Source organism: Myiozetetes cayanensis, unplaced genomic scaffold (genome assembly GCF_022539395.1).
Source record: "Myiozetetes cayanensis isolate MyiCay16 unplaced genomic scaffold, myiCay2020 scf2-11, whole genome shotgun sequence".
Classification (NCBI taxonomy): domain Eukaryota; kingdom Metazoa; phylum Chordata; class Aves; order Passeriformes; family Tyrannidae; genus Myiozetetes; species Myiozetetes cayanensis.
The window spans coordinates 51,247,868-51,274,329 of NW_026087411.1; the positions used below are offsets into that span (position 1 = coordinate 51,247,868).

Here is a 26,462-nt window from a genome sequence, read left to right on the forward strand (position 1 = left end):
AACACTGTTCCGTGACAGCACAAAAGCTTTGCTTCTAGTGCAAAATCTCAAACCTTCAGAAAACTATTGCTCCTCTGTGGACATTCCATTCTGTATTTGCTATTTGGATGTTATGGATAGAAACAGTACAAACCCTCCAAATGATAACACATTGCCATCAAAATTTTGGGGTAAGGATTTTTTTTTTTCTAGAATATTGTTAAAGTACGTGCTGATATTTGTTGGTGATTACCGTAAAAATACCTTTAGGTACTTTCAAGCCTCATGTTGGATGCAAAAAGTAATGAATAGATTTTGTATGTCTTGCAGTGAAAAGATTGTTTTCCAAATGTTTCTTCGACAAAGTTTTATCATGTCTTTAAACTAATCAAGACAGCAGGAGGTGCCAGGGCAAAATTGATTGTTTCACAAAGTTCATTACTGAAGTCAGTTGAAAAGGCTTCTATTGACTTCAGTATGTTTCAGATCAGGTAGACATTTTCAACCGCTTAATGGATGTACCTACACAGCAGACATGATCTGTTTCATCTTCTAATGAAAAAGAGATAACAAAAACTAAACATGTTGCAATCTTTGGAAAAAAGCCTTATTCCTCCAAAATAAAAAGTTATTTGTAGTTTTTTGTGGTGCCTCATGATCGGGTTTTCCTTATTTTTTCCTTAATGTATATTTTGATTACTATTTATTATGACTGTTTTCTTTCACCTAAATCTGGGAATGGTTCATTTACTAAAATATATAGATGAGGTGGAAATACATGTTATACTGGCATTCATTCAAGGTAATTAGAGCAACTGATTTGATCCTAAAGCATACTTTGCATCTACTCTGGTAAATCTTTCCCTCCAAAAAGCTCTGTTGCTTGCTATATTTAACATTAACATGTATTAGCAATTAGCATTAGAGTGAATCATACGATCCGGTTTTGTCTATTATATTATTGCTATTGACAATGATACCTCCAAGAATCTGAGCACTATTTAAAACTGAAAATAATATGCGTTATCAAAAGAGGACTTTGGTTGCATAGAAGTGCCCCAGGAAAAGATTGGGAAAAAAATACAAGAGGATGGAAAGAGGTTTTTTTTTTTTTTTTTTTTTTTTCTTAGCATAAGGAACAAGAATCTGCTGAGTGCCATTTTTTCTTCCTGCAGTGACACATATATTTTCCTACTGAGAGACCATGAGTAACTCACTTAATTTTTGTGTCTTGGGCTAAAGAGTAGGGTAATGATACTTGACATCTTTGATAAATACTTACAGATTAACTGAGGGAGAATTACAGTTATTACTGTTTCAGAATCTCTTATTGTCTGGAGGTTGTCTGCTGGACTCTGAAGAAGAGTAATCAATTTTGTAGAGTAGAGACAGAAGTAATTCTAAAATGGCTCTTTCAGAACAAAAATTTGCTGCATTTGACAACACTGAGTAGGACATATAAGAACTGTCTTATTGCTGAAAGGGCTAGCACCTCCTTTCATTATCATTGCCCATCTGGCTTACCAGGAACGGACACTGTACCCAGCCCTGATCGCACCTTTTTTGCTCTGACAGCAGATGAACCTCAGAGCCCGGGTTTTTGTGAGGAGCTTTCATAATCCTGTGAAGGAAAGATGCCTCTTAGATTTTTCTTATTTTTCTGATAGATTTTAGAAGAGTGAAGAGCCTTTCCTCTTCCTTTCCTGTGGGTATATCATATATGGTAGACTAGGAAGGGCCACTGTATAGCCTCTGTCAGAGGACAGTGAAGGCAACTGACACATGCTCACTGTGTGGAGACTTCAGTTAAAATTATAGAAATGTATTTTCTGACATCCTGGAAATACATGAGTTGAGGTAAAAATAAAACTACACGTAATAGATATAAATAAAATTTGGCTCTTTATTAAATGAGAATACAGTACTTGAAACAGTGATTTTTTAGGACATGGTTTACAGGCTACTTTCTAAGCCACCCACCACGTAGTGCTGTGAATGTTACTACCTTACCAAGATGCAGATGTGTGACTTCTCAGCATCTTCCAAGGACTCAGTTGAAGTGTAAACTCTAACATGTGTGCAAAGGTTTGCTAAGTGGGATTAAGTTTGTGAGAAAAAAATCAATGCTTTAAAAATAGACAAAGCAACTATTTATAATGATATTTAATCTCTTACATTTTTATAAATCATCTATTGTCCAACAATTAATTCCCTGTGCTGGAAAATATACAGACATCCTGTTTTCTAAAGCTGTCTAGTTTCCAGTGGTATCTTCACACAATAGCATCTTAAAAGTGACTTTACGAATTTTAGAACAATGAACAAACTAAACTGTCCTCCTCTTATTTATGTGTGACCACATATAAATCTTTTTACAATTGTTCCAGGCTAGTGGAAGTGTGCATGAATAAAACTGTGGAGATAAAACCAAGATATAAACACCTCTATATAAGTCATTCTGAGTGAGTTGTCTAAGTAGTATAGACCCTCTCTCTATACTCACTCAGAGACCTTAACAAATGATGATATTAAAAAAAATTAATACACTGTTTTTTTACAAACTCTGTATTCAATCAGTGACAGACTGGAGAGTCAATAACATGCTTAGGTGTAGATCTTACAGGAATTCTTCTTTGAATTCAGACATCACAATCATCAATCTTTAGTATTTTTGGAATGCTAAATTATACAGTGGAGGAAAACAGAAAAAGCAAAAGAATAGTTTTCCTGGCCTATAATCAATTCTGCTTGGGAAAAAAAAAATAAACTTCTCTTCTGGTTTAAATTCATGAATTCTATGATAGAACTCCTGGCCCTGTCAGCAAATATCCTCTGTGTAATATGTCATAAGCACAAAATTGGGATCCTGATTCTCATTTTACTAGAGCTGTTCCCTACTACCTGTTTCAGATAAGCTGTCTGAGCTACTGCAAGGTTGCAGGAGTTAATTTCTTTCAGGTGTCAGCTTTTGTGAAGCTATGTAAGTTACTGGTCACCCTCCTTCCAGTGGAAATCCATAGAATGGTACTTTGGGATGGGCAGGAAGAGAAGCACTTAAAGCAAGTGTCTTCTGAACTTCATCACTGTTGATATCACATGGAACTGTAGACACAGAGTCTGGATTATAATTTTTATTGCTAGTTTCAAAATGATTTTTAACAATAGCTGAGTGAGAAATTACAGTTTGATACCCATTCATCAACTTATAATCTCTCTTTTTACTGTTTTAATATAGTCTTTATTGAGTTCTTTTTGATTTATAAGGTAACAGTAGGAGCAAAGATGTTTCCATTTAAACCCAGAGTGCATTTCTTGTACTTCCTAAAAGCATTTTCAGTTGCACACAAGTAAATACAGTAAACGTCTTCAAGACAATCCGGTTTCTTCAGTGTAAATAGTAATATAATTTCAGATCAAGAAATTCAATTTAAATGGTAAATTTGATCAATATGACAGCAGCAGAGAGAAAAAGTATAAGAAGATTTTAATCAACACAAATTTAGATCCCCAGACTATCCTTCAGCCTATTTTTACTTAGGTGCCTATTTAAAAATGCAACATTAGAACTTAATATCTTAAAAACATTGAGAACATTTTTTCTTTTCTTGAATCAGAATCCAGGGTGTTATTTTTTTGGTATGCAGAGATAATATCATATATCAGCTGTCTTCCAGCATTTTAAGATTGCAAAGGGGTTGGCACATACTATGAGCATTATCATTTGGATTTATAAGCTACAAAGGCACCCATGATTTTGTATATGTCAAATTTTGCCTTGTCCCTCCCTCAACCCATGGATCTTCTCCTCATTAAAATGTGTCCGTTTGTTTGAAAGAAGTCAGACTGCATACTCTGCTGGAAATGATGGTCATTATGGATGATCACATTCTAATGTCTGACGCTGTGTTACTGGTGTAGCAATTATCATGGTTAAAGACTTTGTGTCATTCTCTTTATGAACTGGAATAATACTTGTGAAGGACAGCACGGATGCAATCAGTAACACAGCTGTCAGACACCGAAAAGCCCAACCTAGACAGCCATGGGACCAGATTTCTCTTCTGGGATCCTTTATGGGCGGCAGTCATGAAAGAACAGAAGCACAAGCAACAGATTCAGTCAGGTTCTTTGTAAGTGAGAAAAGTAGCATTTGTGCTGGCCTGTGTGGTGACCAGGTTAAGCCTGTTGTTTGATGTCTGCATCAGCACATCTCCAGTACATGCACTGTGTGGTCTCTCCTCATTCCCTTTGCTCCTGTTCATACACTTTGTACCCTTTACATTCAAACTTTAGCAGCAACAAACAAAGACTCTAGGAGCTGCCTCAGCTGTCCTGCTGAAAATGAAGACACAGAAGGACTACAATTTGGAGCCAGCTGTGGAGCATTTGACAGCAGATATGGCAGTGGTAGCTTCTACCAGGCCACTTCTCTTCATAGACGTTTGTTAATTGGAAAAGACCAGTGTCTTCATACCTGAGTTCCCCAGAGGGCCTTTAACCTGGTAGACCTGGCATTGCTAATAGCTCAGAGGACTTCATTAAGCTGAAGGTGCAATTGCTTTGCTGGCAGAAAGGAGGAAGTGAAGGTGTGACATCAAAACACTTATAGATGCTTTACACCACTGGAGATTTTTTCTTAGTAGAGAAAACCTTCAAGGTTGAAGTGGAAAAAAGAGGGAGGATAACACAACAAGATTAGAGTTTTGGATTGAGATGATCCATCAACCCCACGGCTGTATTTCCTGAGTTGCTATTTTTCTTCTCTTCCATTACATTTTCTCCCTTTTCAAATGTTCACCCTAGTGTGTGTATTATTCCTAGTATTTTAATTCATGACAAGGAAACAAAAAATAGAGTAAGGTGATTGCAGACACTGCATCACTGCAGATACTGGAGTTTTTACTTGCAGTTGGTCTTTTTTTTTGTCCATTCTCTGTTATTTGGAAAGCCCCAGTGATTTTAAAAGTGAAATACTTGGTAGCATATCACACATCATAAGGAGCTTATAGCACAAGGAATAAATGTCTTTGCCTTTCTGCAGAGTCTTTAGGTTAGATCACTGATGCCTGCAAATAATCTCATAATCTCAAGGTCGTGAGTTCGTTCCTCACATGGGGCAAAGGCAGGCAGATCTCTACCTGGTGGATGAGGGGAAGGCTGTGGATGTGCTCTAATTCAGCAAAACCTTTGACACCATCTCCCACAGCATACTTCTGAAAAAGCTGGCAGCCCATGGCTTGGACAGGGGCACTCTCTGCTGGGTTAGGAACTGGCTGGAGGGCCGGGCCCAGAGAGTGCTGGTGAACGGGGCTGCATCCAGCTGGCGGCCGGTCACCAGTGGTGTCCCCCAGGGATCAGTGCTGGGCCCAGTCCTGTTTAACATCTTTATTGATGATATAGATGAGGGGATTGAGTCCATCATTAGCAAATTTGCAGATGACGCAAGTTGGAGGGGAGTGCTGATCATCTGGAAGGCAGGAGAGATCTGCAGAGGGACCAGGACAGACTGGAGAGTTGGGCTGATTCCAACGGGATGAGGCTCAACAAGGCCAAGTGCCGGGTCCTGCACTTTGGCCACAACAACCCCTGCAGCGCTACAGGCTGGGCACAGAGTGGCTGGAGAGCAGCCAGGTGGAAAGAGATCTGGGAGTTTGGATTGACAGGAAGCTGAACATGAGCCAGCAGTGTGCCCAGGTGGCCAGGAAGGCCAATGGCATCCTAGTCTGGATCAGGAACAGTGTAGCCAGCAGGTCCATGGAAGGGATTCTTCCTCTGTACTCAGTGCTGGTGAGGCCACACCTCAAGTACTGTGTCAAGTTCTGGGCCCCTCAGTTCAGGAAAGACATTGAGGTGCTGGAGCAGGTCCAGAGAAGAGCAACCAGGCTGGTGAAGGGACTTGAGCACAAGTCCTATGAGGAGAGGCTGAGGGAGCTGGGGTTGTTTAGCCTGGAAAAGAAGAGGCTCAGGGAGACCTCATCACTGTCTACAACTACCTGAGAGGACGTTGTAGCCAGGTGGGGGTCGGTCTCTTCTCCCAGGCAACCAGCAATACGACAAGAGGGCACGGTCTTTAGCTCTGCCAGGTGAGGTTTAAGTTGAATATTAGGAAGAAATTCTTTACAGAGAGGGTAATTATGCATTGAAATGGGCTGCCCAGGAGGTGGTGGATTCTCTATCCCTGGAGGATTTTAAGATGAGGCTGGATGTGACACTGAGTGCCATGGTCTAGTAACCACGGCGGTGTTGGATCAAGGGTTGGACTTGATGATCTTGGAGGTCTTTTCCAACCTGGCTAATTCTATTCTATTCTATTCTATTCTAGTCTAGTCTAGTCTAGTCTATTCTTTGGAAATTGGATGTGAACAAGTGAGCTTCTTGCTTTTGAATTGTTCTGCTAGAGTCACACAACTTCAGACTTTACAAGCTCCTGTTGTTGGAAGCACTCCAGTGGGAAAGCAGAGAGGGGGAGAGGCAAAATTATTTCTTCCAACCTCATAATACAGTACTGTTCTGGTGTTTTAGGGAATAATTCCTCGCAGTCCTTATTCAAAATAATATGACACTCCAAAATAATAGGTATTCTTCAGAAAACTGAGACCTAAAATGATGATAGAGCCTTTTAGAATGCAAATACGAGTACTGCTACAACAAAAAACACCACACTGTATTTTTTATGGCTAAGTAAATAGTTCTCCATTCATATAGAGTACCAGGGATAATTAGTAAATATTGCATTCCAGTGATAACTGACATTTCCAATTTTTAATGTTTTAACCTAATTTGCTTTTAGCACTTAGTTAAAACATAATACAAACAATAGATAAAATTACTCAATAAGAAAAAAAAATTAAAAGCAAGCCAAATTCATCAATATGTGGTTAATGAGAGGGAAAGGAGCAGAATGGTCTAAGCAAATGTTATCAGAGGAATGAATGATCCATATGGATTTGGTGAAGTCATACCTGAAAGAATGTACCTGAGTTCTTTGGTCAGGAGCCTGTACGAATAATTTTCCATGTCACATATATAGCTATATATATATGTAAAATGCAGTCTTCACACTGAATCTGCAGCTCCCCATCTGGCATACACTGACAATATTTACAGCAACAACTTTCCTGCTCACATTTCCCACAGTGCTTTATCATGCAGTATTACAAGGCTGCTTAACAATTGAATTTCAGAGTCTAGCTTCTGTCTCATCAGCGACTGATCCACAGCTAAGACTTTCTTGAAACTCAGAGATTTACCTCGTGGTCAATGATACTAAATGACTCAAATCATTGAGCAGACATTGAGCAGTCCCCATCATGATGGAGTTCGTAAGAGATCCAATTGTGTGCGAACAAACCTTTCTTCCAACTTCTCACTTATCTCTTCCAAGTGACTACATGGCTCATACTCTCAGATTTGTTATTATAACTTTTCTAGAGTCCTTCTAGTTCTTTATTGCTTACTTAATCTTCCATCTTCTGACTAATATTTTCTCCTTTACTCATTCACACTGGAGCCTTTAAAAGAGGTAAAATTTGCATATAACCAAAGCTCCCTTTCCGTACCCTTAAGACTTCTTATTAGAAGTCTAATAAGAAGTCTAATAACTTTCATTTCTATTTCACAGCCAGGTATATCTACTCATGGAAGAAAAAGAGCTTGTTTTGAAGAGTGTATAATACAAATGCCCTCACTGGTTTGTTCTAGTACCTGTCAGTGGCATGTGACCTTGGGAAATCCCATATAAAAGTAGCCTAACATATAAAATAATATATAGGAAGGAGAGATGCATTTCCCAGTTTGGTCAGACAGCTCTCAGAATTCGTACCATGAAATGGCCAGGTAAAATGGTTGAAAAATATAGCCTTGGAGTCTTTTCCCTTTTTCCTTAGACCAGAAGATATTGGGACTAATTAGAGCATTCTTCCTATAAAATATGTGCAAAATGTTGTCTGCACTAGAAATTCCTGGTTGTGTGAATGGTGTGAGTGCATATTATATGGTATGATGCAGAAAGGAGTAGAGAACTCTTATACCCCTTTGTGTCAGTCTGGTATGGACAGACCATGTCTTTGGGGCTGCAGATTTTCCCAATTATATCAAATAACACATCTGCAAGCATACCTGGCTTAGTGGATGTGTAGCTGTGTTGATTACAGTTAATGGCAAATTAAAGCCTCCTCACACTCCTACCAGAAACATGCTAATAATGTGTAAAATTTTTGTCAATTTCAGAATGTGTTCAGACTCCTGAGTCAGGGTTCCTAATATGAAGTAAAATACCTTGATTCTTCCCAAATTCGCCAAGAAACTAGAATACAGCTGGATTCCCTTAAAAATCTTTGTGGATATTAGCATACTGGAAGGCAGATTTTTAGTTGTGTTTCCGGAAGAGAAGGTAGATGGTTCCTCCATGTTTCGGGTCCCTATTTGAAAACGAGAGTTTTTCCTGTGCTGCTTCATAGAAATGTTCTCAAGAGAAAGACGAAGAGGCAAAATGTGACACACAATGGGATAGCAAGATATTTCTGGCTTTGCAAATACGTCCTGTAAACATTCAAGTACATCTGAGAAGCAGATGTACAACACAGATATAAAATATGATACATTTAAACAACACTATGAAAGGCAATTAGATCTTTATGGTAATGTTACTTCCTTGAAATGTTTCCCTTCTACTAAAGCTACACCAGCTTTAAATCTAGTGTACCTACATGTTCTCCTTCTTACTCCTCAGTGAAATATTACATAATAGTGAAGTCATATTTCCAGATTACTTAACCAAAGACTTAACCTGAGTAACTTTGTTCATATGGATGAATAATAATTGCAACATGAATTTGCAGAAACCAGGACTATGAAAATCCTATACAGCTCAGCAGAGTTTTTAGGACAGGGGCCAATTTTGTTTTTGTTACAAATACTAGACACTGGGACTTCAGACAGACCTTGAGAACACATGCAAAACCAAATAACCACGTCAGTAAAACTCAGTTTCACCTATAAAAGCACTGAGACAGACTTTTTTTTCCCCCACAAATTAGAGAGGGTTGTAAGATTGTGCATCCTCACATTGGAGTAATTTTTGCAGCATAGTAGCATCAGAGTAATTTTTGCTGCATGGCTTCCAGAATAACAGAGATTGCCTCTAACTAATGGCAATTACTTTCTTTTCCACTTCAGATGGAGACATAAAAACTGTCACGTAACTACATTACTTCTCAAATGATCAAGTAGACAGAAGCTGATTTAAGTATTCCACATAATTTGGACAGTGATCATGGTAGCCAGAAGACTGCTGGGGCAAGTGAGACCCGCATATGCCACCTTTCTTCTGCCTGAACCTGTTATGTCTGCAAGGAAGACATAACTGTCCTACTGGGTCAAGGTCACCAAAAGATCTTCCCCTTTCCACTTGCCTTGTGCTGCCTTGGGATGTGTCACAAGGCAGTAGCCGAGCAGCCTGGGCCAGTGACTCAAACAGTACACAGCTGTCCCATAAGCAGTGGTAATAGAGAGAGCAATGGCAACAAGGGTGTGGGTTTAACTGAAGGAAGATAAAAGATAGCATGTGATGGTGAGGCATTAATAATGACAGCAAATGTGTTTGAACATCAGCCCTTCAGTGGGGCTGATCATCCCTCTCTCGGCTTCTGAAGAAACAGAACCATGTTTCTGTTCCCCCTCTGTTGTGTTTGAGAAGAGCTGATTTGTACAGCTTTTCAGTTGGACTTCCTATGCACGTCGCAGTACTGTTTGCTGGAGCGGCTGCATCCCTGGGCTCCACTGCCTTCTGGTATCGCTGTAGAGAGCCTGAAGCAGCCAGGCAAGAGATGCTCACTGCACGTTCTAGTGCTACTTATGCTGGTGCCAAACTATTGTAGGTAGCCAGCACTTCCTCAGTGGTCCATTCAGGACAGGAGTAAAGGTCATATGTCAAATCCAAACATACTCTGCCCTTGCTAATTTCTACAGGAGACAGAATGATGACTTAGCCTTATACCATGTTTTATTTTTCAACTAGATTATGCAGGTACCATTTTTTATCAACTACTAGACTACCATTACTTAGTATAAATCCTACCTAAAAATTTATCAGATAAATCATATACAATCTGCTGAAGGGCCAGAATTCCCAAAACGTACCAAGTTTAATAGGATTGTGCTTATTTTTCTATCAGTTAAGTAAAATATTTGATGAGCACATTAAAGTTTTCTCTTCCATTGCTGAAGCAAAGGGGATTATGTCAACAATCAGACCTTACATTTAGGAAGTTAGTATGTAAATACATTCCAAGATCTAATTGCAGGCCTGTCAGAGAGATAAAAGCGATACTAATGATGAACTTATTTTTTTCATTGCCTTTATTCTGGCAAGTCCAAAGAAAAGAGTATTACTGTAGTTGGATGAAAGCAACAAACTATGTCATGAAGAGATCAGTCTTATTTTTACACCCTGTCTATTCAGAGCACGATTTCTTCCTTGTATATAAATTATTCTTTTAAAGTGAGTCTGTCATCCTCAGGCTGTGTTTTGTTGCATCTTAATTAAAGCTTTCCTGCTTTCCCCACCCCCCTATACAGCCACTGATTGTCAAATACTTCACCATCTTTTGCAGGAAGGACACAGATCTGAGTTAGTACAGGGAAGAGGCAAAGTTTCTTCAGAGTATTATTTAAATATTAATCAAGCATACAGCATACACACATTTTAACAATTACACCTACGGTAGTGACTGATTATATGGTGCTGCTTGTTGTCACACGAGATGCCAGGAGCATCATTCTTTATCTAGCAAATACAGAAATCTGGTCCTTAGGCAAAAAGTCTATTTCTTCTTCCAAGCACCACACCAGTGAATGTGTTGGCATGAGAATGTGTCACATAGCAAAAACAGCTTAGTGCTGTATTTTCTCCCCAAGACCAACGCCCTGTAGCTGCAGGCTCAACTGCTGGAGACTAACAGCGTTCATATTCATATGTGCTAGTCTCAGCACATTGTGGGTGCAATGGTTCTGACGCAGTTCTTCTTGTAGACCTTACTGAAGGACAATGCTATGTAATTATACACAATTTCCCATTTTACCATTGTAATTTGTTTATCCAAGAGTTAAATTAGTTTGTAATATTTGTTAAAATCTTAGTGAGAAGAGTGAGTGCCTGGGATTGGTACTGTTTCCCTTATACAGAAAATGGAATGAGATGTCCAAAATCAAAAAAGAGCATGAAGTCAAATCAAGACTCAAGACTGAATGTTTTTTATTAGTAAGATTATCTTCATTTCATAACTCTATCATTTGTCTGGATAAAAAAATTAAAAAGAAAATCAGGTGAAAATACTATCAATAACAGTTATTACAGACAATGTCATTTTCCTCTGCTTTTCAAGGTAGAAGCTTCACTTCCTATAGAAGCTTTAACCAAAGTTACTTATTCATATTTTGAAACCTACTTATTGTACTCAAGTTTGCACCAAGCAATCCTAAATTATTCTTCTAACATAATTTATTCTCTTCTACTTGCAGTTAGAAAAGACACTAATGTGAACTTGATTTTCATGTATTGAAATTTGGACAACAGTAATTTAAGATTTATCTGTTAAAGTACCCCAACCAAAACTCCATCAACAATATAAAAATATACAACATTGTAATAAAATAACATCTAGGACATTTTCAGCAAAATAAATGGGGGAGAAAAAATAGTTCAATGTAATGCATAAACTCCTCTGGGCTCTAACAAATGTTTGCTGAGGAAAACAGCCATGGCAGTCTCTGCTTTTCACCAGAGGGCTCTGCCTTGTCTCTCTGGCATCTTATGTGCATAAGACAATTAATTGTTTTAGACATTTGAATTCACAATCCAGCATCTTAACACACACTTATGATGTGTTTGAACATTTAACTGACATCTGTTCATTTTAAACCTTTCTCTTTTAAAAAACTGTGTTATATTGATACCATCTCCCTGTTATCAAGGGTAATGGAAAGATGAATCAACCAAGCAGACATGTGGCTTCTATGGAAATTGCATAAGTTATGCAGGCAGAGTATAAATAAAGAAGGAAGCCACTGATGTCTCTGTTGCTTAAGAAGTGTAGGAATCTCTGGGCAAGCAGGACCTGGCCCAGCCTGGTGCAAATACAGCCTCTCAGACAGCACTGGCTGATGTGAGGAAAGCATCAATAGCCCACTTCATATCGAGTCTCCAGCCTGGATCATCTGCCTGTGTCAACAAGAGTCGACTAATATCCCAGATCAGTGATCATCTCACTTATAAATCACAGAAGCATTTATCAGCTTGTGGTTGCACAGATTCTTAAGACTACTACTTAATTTGGTCTCCTAACCCAAACTGAAATAGATATTAATAGATATATTTGGTACAAGAGAAATCTCCCAAACATCAAATTGATTGATGGTGACCCAGGAAGTACTGGGACAAAGCAAGATAATTTTCTGAACTTCTGAATATAGATAACTAATTGAATAGTACAGTACTACCACATGTGAACATACTTCTGTATTCTCCAAATGCTCAATATTATACCTGTTTCCAGAGAAAGACAAATATAACAGGAGATTTTTTTGCATTACTAGCTGTAGCTCAGGTATTACTGCAGTGACAAAAATACAGATCACTCTTCCTGCTCCTTGAATACTTGTTTATGGAATACTTTAGGGTAGTTTTCAGCAAAGTTCACAAACAACAACTTTCCTTACCCCACAGTCTTCCCAGTAACCCAAAATCCTTATGCTTTGTTCTAACCCTGGATGACTTCTGTTTTCTTAAATGTAGCATATAAGCTTTGGTATTTCTTCCTTAATTTTAGGAATTTTAGGAAATCCTGCTTAATTTTAAGATTTCGCTCCAGTCACTCATGCTCTGTTCATACATGAAATTATTTATTCTCAGGTGTAAAATATTTTTATCAATAAAGTGATAACTATAATGTCATATTGCACTGTGGTAAACTGTGATTTAGTGTTTGATTTAGGTTGATGCAAAGGCCATACGGCTCAGTTCTGAGTTTCTGAGGTAGGTAAGAATGCCTTGCCAGAGGATTTTTTGCTGCACATGGGGAAAAGATCAGAATTCTATTACTGCCTTTGTAATGCATTAGGAATCATAATGAAAACAATATGGTAACAGAGTTTCTTTCTCTGTCTGCCTCAAGGAATCTTTGCTTTTTGCCGTAGAGTTGTGCCAAAGGTATTAAATTAAACATGCTGACATCTCTATCTTAGATGTTTCCTTCTGGTTGTTACAATTACTCTTTATTTATCATTCCAGTAAAAACCAACTGCCAGTAATATCAAGGGACCATCATTAACTCTGAGTTGGTATTTGGGATATTGAAATGGCATATTCCATTCTTTTGGCTTTTTATCACAAAGAATTATGGTATTAGTAAACAAAGCAAATGTACTCTGGTGCATGGGGATCATTCTGGACATGTGGATGGCAGGAAATACGACTTTAAAAGCAGACTTAGCCTCATGCTACTTCATGAGCACAGATATTTGCAGAAAGCCACAAAACGACAAAAAAGCTTCTGAACACTTTTTCTGTGCCTTGGTCTACCTTACTTTCAAAGCCTCATCAAAATGCTAGTACTAAGTGTTTATGGCAATCCACTTCAGAATTTTTCTTATTTTTGAGGTACTACGAATGTTTCTGCAGTCTTCCGTTGGAATGTTTCTTGCTAGCTTTTTCTGACACCCTATTTTACTAGAATGAAGGCTGTTTCTATATCTGTTTAAATTTCCAGCATCAGTTTCCAGCAGAGGGCAATCTTGTTCCTAGGTAGTTTGCTTGTTCGTGACGTTAATCCTCTGATGAACAGCCGGCCCCTCTGCATTTAAAACGTAAAGTTAATACAAAAGCATGTTTTTTTGGTAGCTTGTCATTTAATTAATAATTTTTTAGATGCTTCTGGAGCCTATTTGCTTACCCGATCAAAGACAGTATCAGAAACTGCACAAAATGAACCTTGAGCTGTCATCTCTTCTACCTTCTTTTTTCAGGTTAGGATTAACTATATTACAACTCTTGACTGATGTTGCTTTCTAAAATCTTTTATAGGGGTAGATGCACTATGTACCTAGACTAACTATTCTTGTTCTTACCCATCCTCATATATAGAAACAATTTTTTTTTTTTTAATTTCCTTAGCTCTATTTTAAACCCAGTACTTACTTTATCTGCTTTGGACACAAACCCCAACTGTTTAATTATGAGTTGAAGTGGGAGAATTACTCCCTGTTGCTACAGAAAAGAATCTTGCAGTAGCACAGGCTGAATAAAACATCCCTTTAGCAAGCTGTGTCTGAATGCAGAGCTCTAATATTTCTGGTAGTAAAACTATCTCACTTATTTTGTTTGTTAGGTCTCATGTCCTGCACAGCCTACTTTTCCTTCAGCTATTTTTCCCCCATAGATTCTGTTTCCAGATACCCCCATCCCCACTTGTTCATTTTCTGGACTTGACGACTTCCTGAACCACCCTGTGCAGTAGTCTGTAACTCTCAGTTGTCTCTCAAGAGTCGTGTGTGAAGTTTCTTGAACTTTTGCCATGACTAAGATCACAGCTGGTTGATATTATGCAGCAACTGATTCACCCACCCAACTGAATCATGGACTGCCTACAAATGATTAATGAAAGGCTGTTTTTCTAACACAATTAGTGACAATTGGGAAGATAGCAATGTCAACACTTGTCATATACCGAGAAATTGCTTTTTTTGAACTCAGCATGACAACAGCAGTACCGGACTTGGCTATTGATACTAGCTCCAACTTTAAACCATTATACTGGAGCTTATAGAAACCGCACAAAATTTCAAGTAGTTCAAATCACTTCAAGCTTTCTGTGGTGGGGAAAAAGTGGTGTCTCTTTGGGCCCAGGGTATATTTCCTTTCCAAACTTGCTATCTGGGATGCATGAGGAGCAGTAACTGTAGTCTGTCAAGCTTAGAGATGTTCATTTGCTATTTTTGGGGACTACATTCAGTGCAGGTATCTCGGTGTGCAGCTGCAGAGTGAGCTGGAGGTTGAGCTCTGGGGGGCAGGAGCCTGAGCCTAAGGCAAGAGGCCGTGAACTGCCGACCCTTTGCATAGCAAAGGACCTGGCCCCCTGTGGCCCAGCCAGGCAAGAGGACACTCAGAGACACAGCAGGAGCCGATGAGCCCCAGACTTTCCTGCCCTGAGAGTGTAAGGGTATAAAAGCCCAGGGGTTCCTTTGTTTGGTGTCCCTCCTTGGAGGCACCCAGCTCTAGCTATTATTTTGTTATTTTATTATTTAGTTACTGTGCCATGATTAAATTATTTTAAGGATCTAGATGTCTGAGACTCTTCTATGGGAAAGCTGGGGTCGAGCCGGCAAGGAAACTGTGTGTGTGTGTTGTAGCTGCAAAGGGGCCTCTGTCTCAGCTCAGGTGGTAGGAGTGTGACTACCAGAATGGCTCCTGCATGGTCAGACAGGGAAGTTTCCTTAACACTATAGCTGTTAGGAAGATGTTATGAATTTGTTGAAACTTTGATGGACCCTGGCTGCGCCTGTCTCGTTTTGCATAAAACAGACTGTGTTATGAACAACCCCTGATGACTTACCTGAACCTCACTTGAAACCTGAGACACTGAAATTCCTGTAAAATAATGTCTGAATCATTATTACTATCAGGCTAGTAGATTTGTCATTTGTAAAATGCAATTCATGCCTTAATACACTAGCTGGTGCTCTATGCTAAGTTGTGCGATGTTCAGATATGAATTTCCGTACTGGCTTTTATGGTTTTTATACCTACTTTTGTCAAGGAGCTTTCATTTTTGAAAAAATTAATTTTCAGAAAAAGCAGCTGAGGTGATTTTTTCATGTTTAAAATGAAACCCTCTGCTAGTTATCAAGGCTTTTCAGCTTCGGGTCAAGGCAAGATGGAAGATGTGTGTGCAAATGCGTGTGCATGTAGGGAGAGGAATGCTTACTAACTTAAACAAGTTTTGAGTCACTGGCATATGGCATCACGCAAAGGAAAGAGAGCTCGCAAAAAATGTAAGAAGGAAAGAAATAAAATGGAAATAAATTTAGAATTTTAAAATTTTGATTGAAAATATAAAAATAGCTCTTTTCCACTATATGTCATGGTGATATGATCTGATACTTCACATTGATGATACTTCACATAGATGATATCAATGCGCTTGTATGTTCTACGTAGAAGCTTGCTGGAATCCCCATGGAATAAAGTTTTCATGTCAGATGCACAATGTCTCATTCTAGTTTTGGACTGGTGGAAAAAAAGAAAAGTAGGATAATTATTCTCAGATGTTCAAGTAAATGAACAGAACCTTGCCGTAATGTAGTATAAGTAAAACATCTCTATAGCAAGCTGTGTTAGAGTGCTTAACAATGTCATTTTTGACTGACAAGCTACTTTACCACTTCTAATAATTTTAAAATAAAACTACTGTGGGTTTAGGAATGGTGCTCCCCAATTTAGTGCCCCCTCCTGCCTGAGACTCTCCCAAACCAAATGCTGCTTTCTTGCTCCCCCTCCTTTGTATTCCTTCTCCTTCCTGCTCCAGGCACAAAAATGTAAGAATTATGGGTTGAGATAAGAACAATTTACTGGAAACAGCAATGAGATAAGAAAAAGAACAGTCACAGCAACAGTATTAATAACAAAAGTATACAAAAAAGAAGGTGATTTACACTTCACTACTGCACCACACTTTTGTTTCACCAGAAGCCACACCCTTCTTCCCTGGATCTAGAGTCCTTTCTTTCCACTCCACCTGCCCCCCAACAATGATGTAATGGTAAAGAATAACAACCTAGACACAACCACATGGCTCCAGGCTCCACTCTCCTCACAGCTGCTGCAGAAAAATTAGCTCTGTTCTGAATGAAACAAGGACAAGTAGTTAATTATTTTCTTTGAATAAAACAATAATAATAAAAACTAACATCTCCAAACCATAAAGAAGATTGCAATATTTGAAAGTCAAGTGCTAGAAATTAAATCAAATGTGTAGGTATCATCTCACCCTGTGGGTGTTTTCTGACATCTTGTGCTCAGCAATAGCATGAGCAGAAGGGATGCTTGGAAAGCTAAATGGTTCTTTACTAGTTTTATTAGCCAATATTGGCAAAAATGCAGTTCAAATTTGTCATTTGTGCACAGCCTGATAAAAGATGCTTTTCCATTTCTCTTTCCTTTGCATTCAGTACTTTGTCCTCTGTTCCTCCACTCCATCCTGGTTGTTTCTCTGAGATGCTCTCGTTGAATCTGCTACTTACATGGTTTTGAAAGGTGGTACTATCCTTTCATATACTTGGCCAGCTGTAAAGTTTTCAAGTATGTATATTTGTAAGCATGGGAGAAGGAAGACCCTATGCCCAACCTTAACTTTACACCTTGGGAAACTTATCATAAAGGGATAGGAAACAGGCAAGTCAAAAGGATTTCCTGAGTTCAAGGAACAAATGCTATTCCAGTTCATTGCAGCCAGAACTGAGGGCATGAGAAAATTCCTTAGGAAAATTAATCCCCAGTGCAAATGTGTTTTGAAATCAAAGGGATGTCTTGCTATCTGATGTGGTTCATACATCTGAAAGGAAAATGAAACTCTCACAGAACTGAGATTGACAAAATATGTGTGCAAGCAACCTACAAGCCTACATGATAGAAGCAGGATACTCCATCACAAAAGGCAAAAAAGATTTTGGGTATTTCAGGAACTGAAAGTCCAGGTAGGGACTGTGTTGCTATTTTTCGGTGAGGTATACCCCACAGTGAGGAAGAATATAACATGGCCCACTCTTGAGAAGACTTAAAGATTGGTATGTGCCCTCTTTGGTTGGTCTTGCTTCAAATGTCCAGGCTAGATGGGAAGAACTTGCTTCAGCGCCAAGTGCTGGGAAAAATATTTTATCAGTCTATCATCTTTACTAATAACGTTTGAATTCCTCCTGTGTGGATTCTACAGAGTATTAAGCACTTGCTAGAGGTTATTAATTTGATAGGATATATGCTATCACTTCAAATATATAATTCATGGAAAGCTATGAAATCCTTAAAGAAAGCTGCAGCAACCAAGAAAAAGGGTTGCACAGCAGAAGCAATAATCCCCTGTACAAACCTGTAGTGTAGCACTGCATTTGTTTAACACTGCATGCAAAAACCAGAGAGGAGGAATCAGAGAGACTCCAGAAAGAATTACCTGATGTGGATAGATATTGGGCTGACAAACATGCTGACTTGATGTTCAGATATGGGGATAACATTCAGATGTTATTGGTGTTACTGTGGGTTCTGAATTTCAACTTTTTTTGCATGGTCACATTAGGAGCACTGTAGACAGAAAGGTAGGATAGCTAAGGTAACTAGTTGCTTCCTTTCCTTATCCTTTCATTTCTGGCTTTGTGCCCAAAGTCTGTCCTGCATTGTTGATAAAAGCCTTTGTCCTTCACGTCAGCTGGTGTTAGAGGTGAAAGTGGAGAATTGATTGAGGTAGGGTACCAAATCTTTTCAGTTATGACATAATCAAATAAAGCAGGCAGGGTGAGCAGCCTGAGAAACATTCAGAAAAAAACATATTTAGAGGACTAGCACCTGGGTAGTTTTTGTTATTGGTAGCATCCCTACCTTATCCCCAAATCTTTTTTTTATTCTTTTCCTTAAAAGCAGAGCATAGAATGCCATACACAGCTCGTAAGAAACTGTAAGATATTAATGGCCCCTTGGGGGACACCATCTGTCAGTACCACTCTGACTCTCCCGAAAGGCTGTTTCTGCTCTGGCACTGCCCAGACTAAGGAAGAGAAAAACAATTCAGGGCTCCCCTCAAGATCCCAGGTGCAGCAAGTCCCACTCTGTCTTTGATCTTTTTCTCTGTTTGATAGTATTTTCTCCAATGTACCTCAGGGCTGTGATTGCTGGACATTTTAAAGAGTAAATCAATGGGCATAGATTTACAATTCTTCAATGCAAGTTTTCAGTAAAATTCATCCTCTACAGGGAGTGAGCAAAGAGCAAGTTTGGCCTATTAGTGTGACCCATGGTTCCAACTGAAGTCAGTGAGATTTTGGAAAGAGAAAAAAATTAAATGTCTGTAACCAATGGGTCTAGTGATGTTTCTGTAATAAGAACTAAAGGGATTAAATGTAGGTCCAAATGGAAAAGAGAGCATTTGGTGTCCTCTATGGCAACCACAATAGTCAGTGTAAACTCAACTGAGTTTCACAAGGAAATAAGTTTATCCTCTATTTTGACATTCATATATAGAGATAGAAAAACAAAAGAACTAAAGAAGTAAAAGAAAATGAAGCCATTATCCAAAGGGATAATTGTCTGTGCTGTACCTTCAGCACAGGGGAACAGCACGTGGGAAGGACTGAAGAGCTGCACTCAATACTTTTGTCAATTCCCTCATCTGCTTTTAACAGTGTGAAACTCTAGTTTGATTGTGCAGGTGGTGAAAATTATGGCTAGAGGGATACAGGGACAAATCCTCACCATGGTGCATGGCAACCCCAGAGCCAGGTACACTTTTGTGGCTTGCTGTGCTTCTTCTTATGCTTGAGGCTGCTGAGCCCTGCGGAGATCCCCTTCACCAGCTGAGAGTCCAAAGAGTTGCAGGGATATCGGTGGCAGCACAGAGACCTGTGTCTGGGGGATTCCTTGGCAGCCTTGAATATAGTAACCTAACTAGCATTTGAGCTGAAGTGCAAAAGCTATCAGCACAAGAAAGGATTAGTTCTTGCTCTACTTTCCCATAGCCACACAGGGACAACAGTAGGGGTACTCACACTGCAGCTCTAGTGCGTGGGAAACACTGTCTTCAGGAATCCTGGGATTTATTCAGCTAGAGGTCACCAAGTCCTGGCTCTCCCTTCCCACCTTTGGGAATATGAGTAGGAACTTGCAGTAACAGAATGTATTAAATCCATTTAAATGGTATAATAAGCTATTCCTGACCAAAAGGGGCTCAGTAAGCACTACTGTGTCTCTTAAGATGTTTTATACAGGGCAGAATAACATTGAGTTTGGGAGAGGAAGGCTACTTATGGTGATGGAGCTCTGATCTGCAGCCAAGAGTTGCAGTACAGGAGGCTGCCTGTGGGTTCTTGCAAAAAGCAGACCGGGCAATGACCCTTTGCCTTTACTGTGCCCAGTAAAGAGTTTCGTAGCTGTAAAATTGAGGGCTTAAAGCAAAATTGTATTTTCGGATCAAGTCTGATCCATGTCTGAATGAAAGCACAACAAAGTGTTCCTGAGAGGGAGAAGTTCTGTGCAACAATAACCAGTGTGTTATCCTTGCCACTCCTTATTTGAAAAGGATAATGGTTATAAGCCTACCCGAAAGAAGAGTTTACAAGCAAGGAACAGTAGGATTGTATAGCCTTTCAAGTATGAATCACGTCACTAGCAATTTTTCACTGAAGCAAGAAAAGTAAGAAGGTAGATAAGGAAGACAGTAATGACTACTTCTTAAAACACAGTTAACAAATAATCATTTACATCTCCCCTGCTGGAAGCAAAGGAAATGTTTCTTTCCCCTCTCCTGCAGTGACATGCCCTAAGTTTAAGGCTAACTTAAACAAAGGAATCTGTTCCCAGGTGCTAATACTTGGGTGCCTCTGTCTGCAAGTCAGTCCTGCTGGCCCTACTTGCCACCTGTCCTCCCCTCTGCAGTGTGTTGACTGCTCTTCATAGACATCCCTCACTCTCTTTACCTCTTCAGCAGCTGCTTTAGCCAAATCCCACATCTCAGATTCGCTGTCATTATTTTGGGTATTGGGAATGACTGTTTGCACATTACCATAAATTCAGGGGAAACTTTAACACCTGCTACCTTGCAAGAAAATTCTGGACCTGGTCTCATCTTGCCTTGTTGGGGCTCTAATGCCTGCATTCCAGTCTTGGAGTTACTACCTTCTGTTATGGTGATCAGCCAGGCACAGTGTCATCTGACCTGTGCATGGATATGCTGTAGGAGTTACTTACCTCTCTCTATGTAATGAATACATTTTCTTTTTTAACAGAAGTGCTTCACAAGCATGAAAGTACAGCACAGACAGAATAAACATGTTTCAAGTTGTCCCATGGATCTTTTTTGCTTATTCCATCTTTGCTCCACCAGTTGTCAACACAGTGTTCCTTCTTGTTTGAGATCCAAGTCCTTCTTGAATTTTAAGGGGATCTATAAATGTTTTGCATTCATTTTAGGCCTCATCCAGGATTACAAATATATCTCTGAACTTTTTAGACTATCAGTAAAGCTGGTGTTCAGTTGCAAACTGAGTGAAATTTTCTGAAGTAACTGTCCTCTTCTTAGAAAAATACAAGGAAAAATCAAATTCCTCCATCCTGGGAAACCACATGGGAGAGAAAAAAATGCTAGCCATGGAGTTTTTTGTTGTTGTTGTTGTTGTTTTCAGATCTCTTAATCCTTGAAAAAATTTCTAAAAGAGCTAGAAATTTGCTTTTTTTTAATGGCAGATTAATACATCTTTAAATTGGTCACTGGGGATAGGAAATATTGAAGAGACTTAGTGTTAGAAATGGTTATCTCTGACCATAATAATTTAGGGAATAATCATTTACATGAATTATTATGAGGATTTAAACTATTAATTACTCAGCAGTAAAAGACTAGGAAGTGTTCTCATGTAATAAATACTGAGCTTACTCCACTAAGAACATGGCAGAAGGTACATCACTGTTTTAATAGGTGAATCTGTGAACATGTATACATAGAACATAAACATCTATAAACAGAAGAACAAGTCTGCATAAATCCACACCTCCTATTGCCTGCAGAAGCAAATACTTGGCAGTTTTATAATACACTTAGGAGCTGGTGGGTGGCTGATTCTGGGAAAGACTAAAGACTTTCCTTTCCTTGGTACAGAAACTGATATTAAATGTAGTGTTATTTTATGGGTGTTGTTGAATTATGCAAATGAAACAAGCAAGCGAACAAACAAAAAAACACACACACAAAAAACCACAAACCACCAAAATACTGCATAGTAAGAGCACTCTGCTGTGTTTGTGTTGTGAAGTTCATGCATTTATACAAAGGTCTAAGGGCTTGTTCATCTTTTAAGGAGGCTGCCATTTTTGATTCATTTTCTCGCAGGAATATCCTTCAGAGTTAACGAAGTAACTTTGATGCTCATTTTTGCTGTATTTCAGATGAGATACTAATAGCCTTCACAGTGTCCATGGTGATTGGACTGGTGATTGGAGGGATCATCTGGGCATTGTTCACTTGCTTGTCCCGTCGCAGAGCTAGTGCCCACATTTCCCAGGGGAGCCCCTCAGCTTTCAGCCGTCGGTCCAGACCCTCCTCCCACGCCCACACTACCGGCAGGACTGGATTTTACCGCAATAGCAGCTGTGAACGTCGGAGCAACCTCAGCCTGGCCAGCCTCACCTTCCAGCGGCAAGCCTCCTTGGAGCAGGCCAACTCTTTCCCCAGGAAGTCGAGCTTTCGTGCGTCCACCTTCCACCCTTTCCTGCAGTGTCCTCCCCTCCCTGTGGAGACGAACAGTCAGCTCATCACCCTCACTCCCACAAATACCACCACAACGCTTGTGGGAAGCACCACCAACAGCTTGAGTCGACCTGAATTCCACTGGTCTAACAACAGCCTCCGCATCTGCCACTCCACACAAACCCCACCTCCTGCCTATGAAACCATCATAAAAGCTTTCCCAGAATCCTGAGCTATGCCCTTGCTGCAAACACACATGTGCATTTTAGGAGGAACCTCAATTATCTCGAGAATTTTTTTGTGCATGATGAAGATCTCTGAGAAGTCTCCAGCTGCAGTTGTGGAGAGGATGTACATTGCCAAGAGGCGGGTAGCAGTGATTTCTTGGAGCACAACATCCCACTGTCTGAAAGACCACTTGTCTTTGCACTGCTGGCTTTAATTTACTGCTCTGCTGTATGCTTTCCTATTTATATTGTTGCAACTTTAATTGCAGACATTGTCTCTTTATTTTAGGGGGGGAAAATGCTGCTGCATAAAAACGAGATCATTTCATGAAGAAACAGATAATGTTAGGGATTACTGATAACACATCAGTGCAAATTTCACTTTTTTTTTTTTTTTTTAAGAAGTTCTAGTTTTACATGTTTTCCCAAGGATGTTACATTTTCAGAGAACACTTCCCATTACCCACCTTCTTCCTGTAACCCCAGAAAAGCTTCTGTCTGAGGAACCTTAGATCCTGGCTGTGGTTATAGGCATCCTGTTCTACTGATTTCAAGTGAGCTGAAAAGACTCCATGTTAGGGCTGCTTCCATAAAATTCCTCACAGTGTGGGAAAAAATAGTGAAATATATGAAGCTTCACACAGAAAGAAGTTTTGAACAACATATTAAATGCATGATAACAATTACGAAGAATTTTCTGCCTGCAGCCAGCAGAATAGGTAGTCCCATTTTAATACCCAGTAAGGCTGTATGGGCAGAACTGCTCATGTTTCATTTTTCTAGTTCTGGCTACCCAGATAAGCAGCATGAATAACAACTATTTTTTAATTAAGTTTCCTGATTTGCTATGGGATAACTCATTTCCTTATTTCAAATTGTTTTTCTCAAATTGTACCAACATTTAATTATTTCTGGCAAATTATTCACTGAAATCTTGTCTTTCACTAAAGCAAGATTTCAGACATCTATGGCTGAATACTGGGATTATATAATGAATTAGAATATGAAGAGAAAGATGAAATACTTAGTTGAGGCTTACATATATTCTTGACTTTTGTATGTGTATCATGTCAAGCTAACCCCTGGTTTAGTAGAGACTAATTGCATTGATATGACAGAACATTCAGGATTTGAAAATAGCACAGACAAATGGGACCTGAAGTAAGTCTTATTGTATCAGTTTCCTGTTAAATATTTCATGTTCAAATAAAGGGTAAAGAATTTCCACAAGTAGAGAAACAGTCCTACTTGTCACTTACAAATAAACCAGTTGTTTCTAAAAGGCCTGGGCAACTACCAGCCACAGGACTTCTGATTCTGAGGGGGTTTTTATAGAGAGAACAAGTTCTCATCTCTCTTCCGGGAGGGACAAAGATTCAGCAGCTTTTGAGAATGGGTAAAATGCTCAAAATCTTACTTTCCAGGCTTTTGGAGGCTGGCAGCATGCATCCCTTTGCTGAGCTCAGCATCCCTGAAGAAGCACTGGCATTGATTTCTGAAATGCAATATTCCAACCCAATGTTGAACCATTTACAAATAATGCTAGAAACATTGAGCTTACAAGCAATATTTACTGTAAAAAACCATTCCTCGTTGTAAAGGCAAATTATTTTACATATATTTACTGACTGGCTTTCATTGTTTTATTTTTATTGTGCAACATTTTTCCTTCTGAAGAGATATATGTCATTGCTAGAGGAAGAATCATTTACAGAGTTTACAGAGCATTTCACTGCAGACACTGTGGGTTCTAGCACACCAAGGACTTACTGATGAGACTGTAAAACTGCATTTGGCTGGTCACAGGCTACAGACTTAAAATAATAGTCCTCTTAAGAAAAAAGATTGTGTTATTTCTTTTTTTTCCTTTTTTTTTTTATTTTTTTTTATTTAGAGTTTTTCTAAGTCTGGTGAAATTCATTGCATGCACATGGTGTCCTTGCTACAGAATAGGTGATGCCGCCTATTCTTAACTGCCTATGAAAAGTAGAATTCAAGCCTGCTCCCTTTGCTTATTTGGTTTGATGGACTATGGAAGAGAAAACTTGGCCTGCCAGGTGTGTACCCAGCTGGCCAAAACTGCTTGTTCCTTGAGAGTGAAATAATTTTAGATGAGTAAATTCTTACTTCTGAATTGTAAGTGCACATTACATTACGGCAGAACTTTCCACAGCGTATTATGACTTATATTAATTACACTGTATTTAGTAAACAATGTAGAAAGGGAAACTTAAATGTACTGTATTTCTTTTCCTCCTGAAGTCTGTACCCAGTATCAAAACATTTTTATGTGCCCTGAATTAGGGAGATTAAAAACACAGATTGTTTGGTGCATAATCAGTCTGACTGTCAGATGCCTAAAACTTGTTTTCACAACATCTGAAATGAATGTTTTACAAGCATTCTGGAAGCTTCAGAATGTGAAATAAAGTTATATTCTATAACCTCAAGCTCATGTTTTTTTCTTAAATATGTTGACTTGCATAAAATATCCTTTAAAGGGGAGACTGTTATTTTTAATTATGCTAGCTAATACAGTTAGAAGTGTGAATGAGAACTTGGTCCTTCCTCTGTTTCTCTGAGGAAACATCCCAATACTGAAGGTGTTATTTGAAGTCAGATTCGGAATTTGCCATATGAGAACACCTTCAAAGGATTACAAATGAGAATGTATCTCACAAGTAAAAGTGCTTACAGGTATTAAATCTGCTGGTTTATAAGTACTTAGGTTTCAATTTGCTGAGTGCTTGAGCAAATCCTTGCTTTAAGTGAAAGGGCAATCACTATAAGGTTCATGCTTAAATAGACTCATGCACATCTTTTTGCATTAGGACCAAAGCACACTTCACAGGATCAACCCCCAAATCAAACTGCAGGATTCAGCAATCGTTGGGTGTTTGATATGCAAAAAGATTATACTTGCTTAATGAAGTCATCTTTTATTTAAATTTAAAATCCTGGAAAGAGGAGCTGAATTTAAAAAAACATGTATTACTGCAGATTTCAAGATGTCTAAGCATTCACAAGCATGAATTACACTTCACAAAAATTTTGCATGTACTACATTTTCACAGTGAGAAGCAGTGATAAAAATGATGCTCCCAGAATCACACAGAGACTGATATGCAGAGCTTTGGTCAACATCCTCATATCCTGACCCCTTGTCCTGAGTACACAGTGCTACTCCTTCTCTTTATTATCCTGCTGTTCTATTGTACCACAATAATCCTATTGTATCACTATCCCTTTATTGTCTATGTCCACAAAAAGTCACTCCAGCTTATGGGTTTATATAGAAAGTGAAATTTGACAGATCTTTGTCTGAGAATAGTTATGTTCTATCATATTTACAAAAGTAGCTCATGCTATATTCCTGCTATATACCCTACTGAAGAGCTGCTGATCACCTCTTCAGCAACTGAGTACCATACTGTAACACACAGAACATGCAGTATCTTTGCCAAATCACATTTTTAAAGTTCACTTGTAATTTATAATTTATCATGAAGTTTTGAGTCATCTCAACATCCATTCTTAAGTATAAACTAGAACTACATTTACTGGCAATATCCTCTCAGAGGTGAAATGATACATGCCAGATCCCTGACCTATAGGCATTTGATAAAATTAGGTGATGTCTATGATGCAGTACAGCTTCTGGAAAAAAAAAAAAAACCAACAAACAAACCAAAACAAAAAACCCGCAACAACCAAAACCAAAAAAGAAAAAGAAAACCATAATTGGAAATTTCCCTCT

General features: G+C 38.9%; 1 protein-coding gene across 1 annotated transcript; it reads left to right on the plus strand.

The window, feature by feature from the left end:
- Window positions 1–25,141, plus strand: MYCT1 (MYC target 1). The gene is made up of 2 exons (XM_050314891.1): window positions 1–170; window positions 22,178–25,141. Exons 1-2 carry the CDS (start codon window positions 113–115, stop codon window positions 22,708–22,710), a joined length of 591 nt encoding a protein of 196 aa, XP_050170848.1. The 5' UTR covers window positions 1–112; the 3' UTR covers window positions 22,711–25,141.
- The last annotated feature ends 1,321 nt before the right edge of the window (window positions 25,142–26,462 follow it).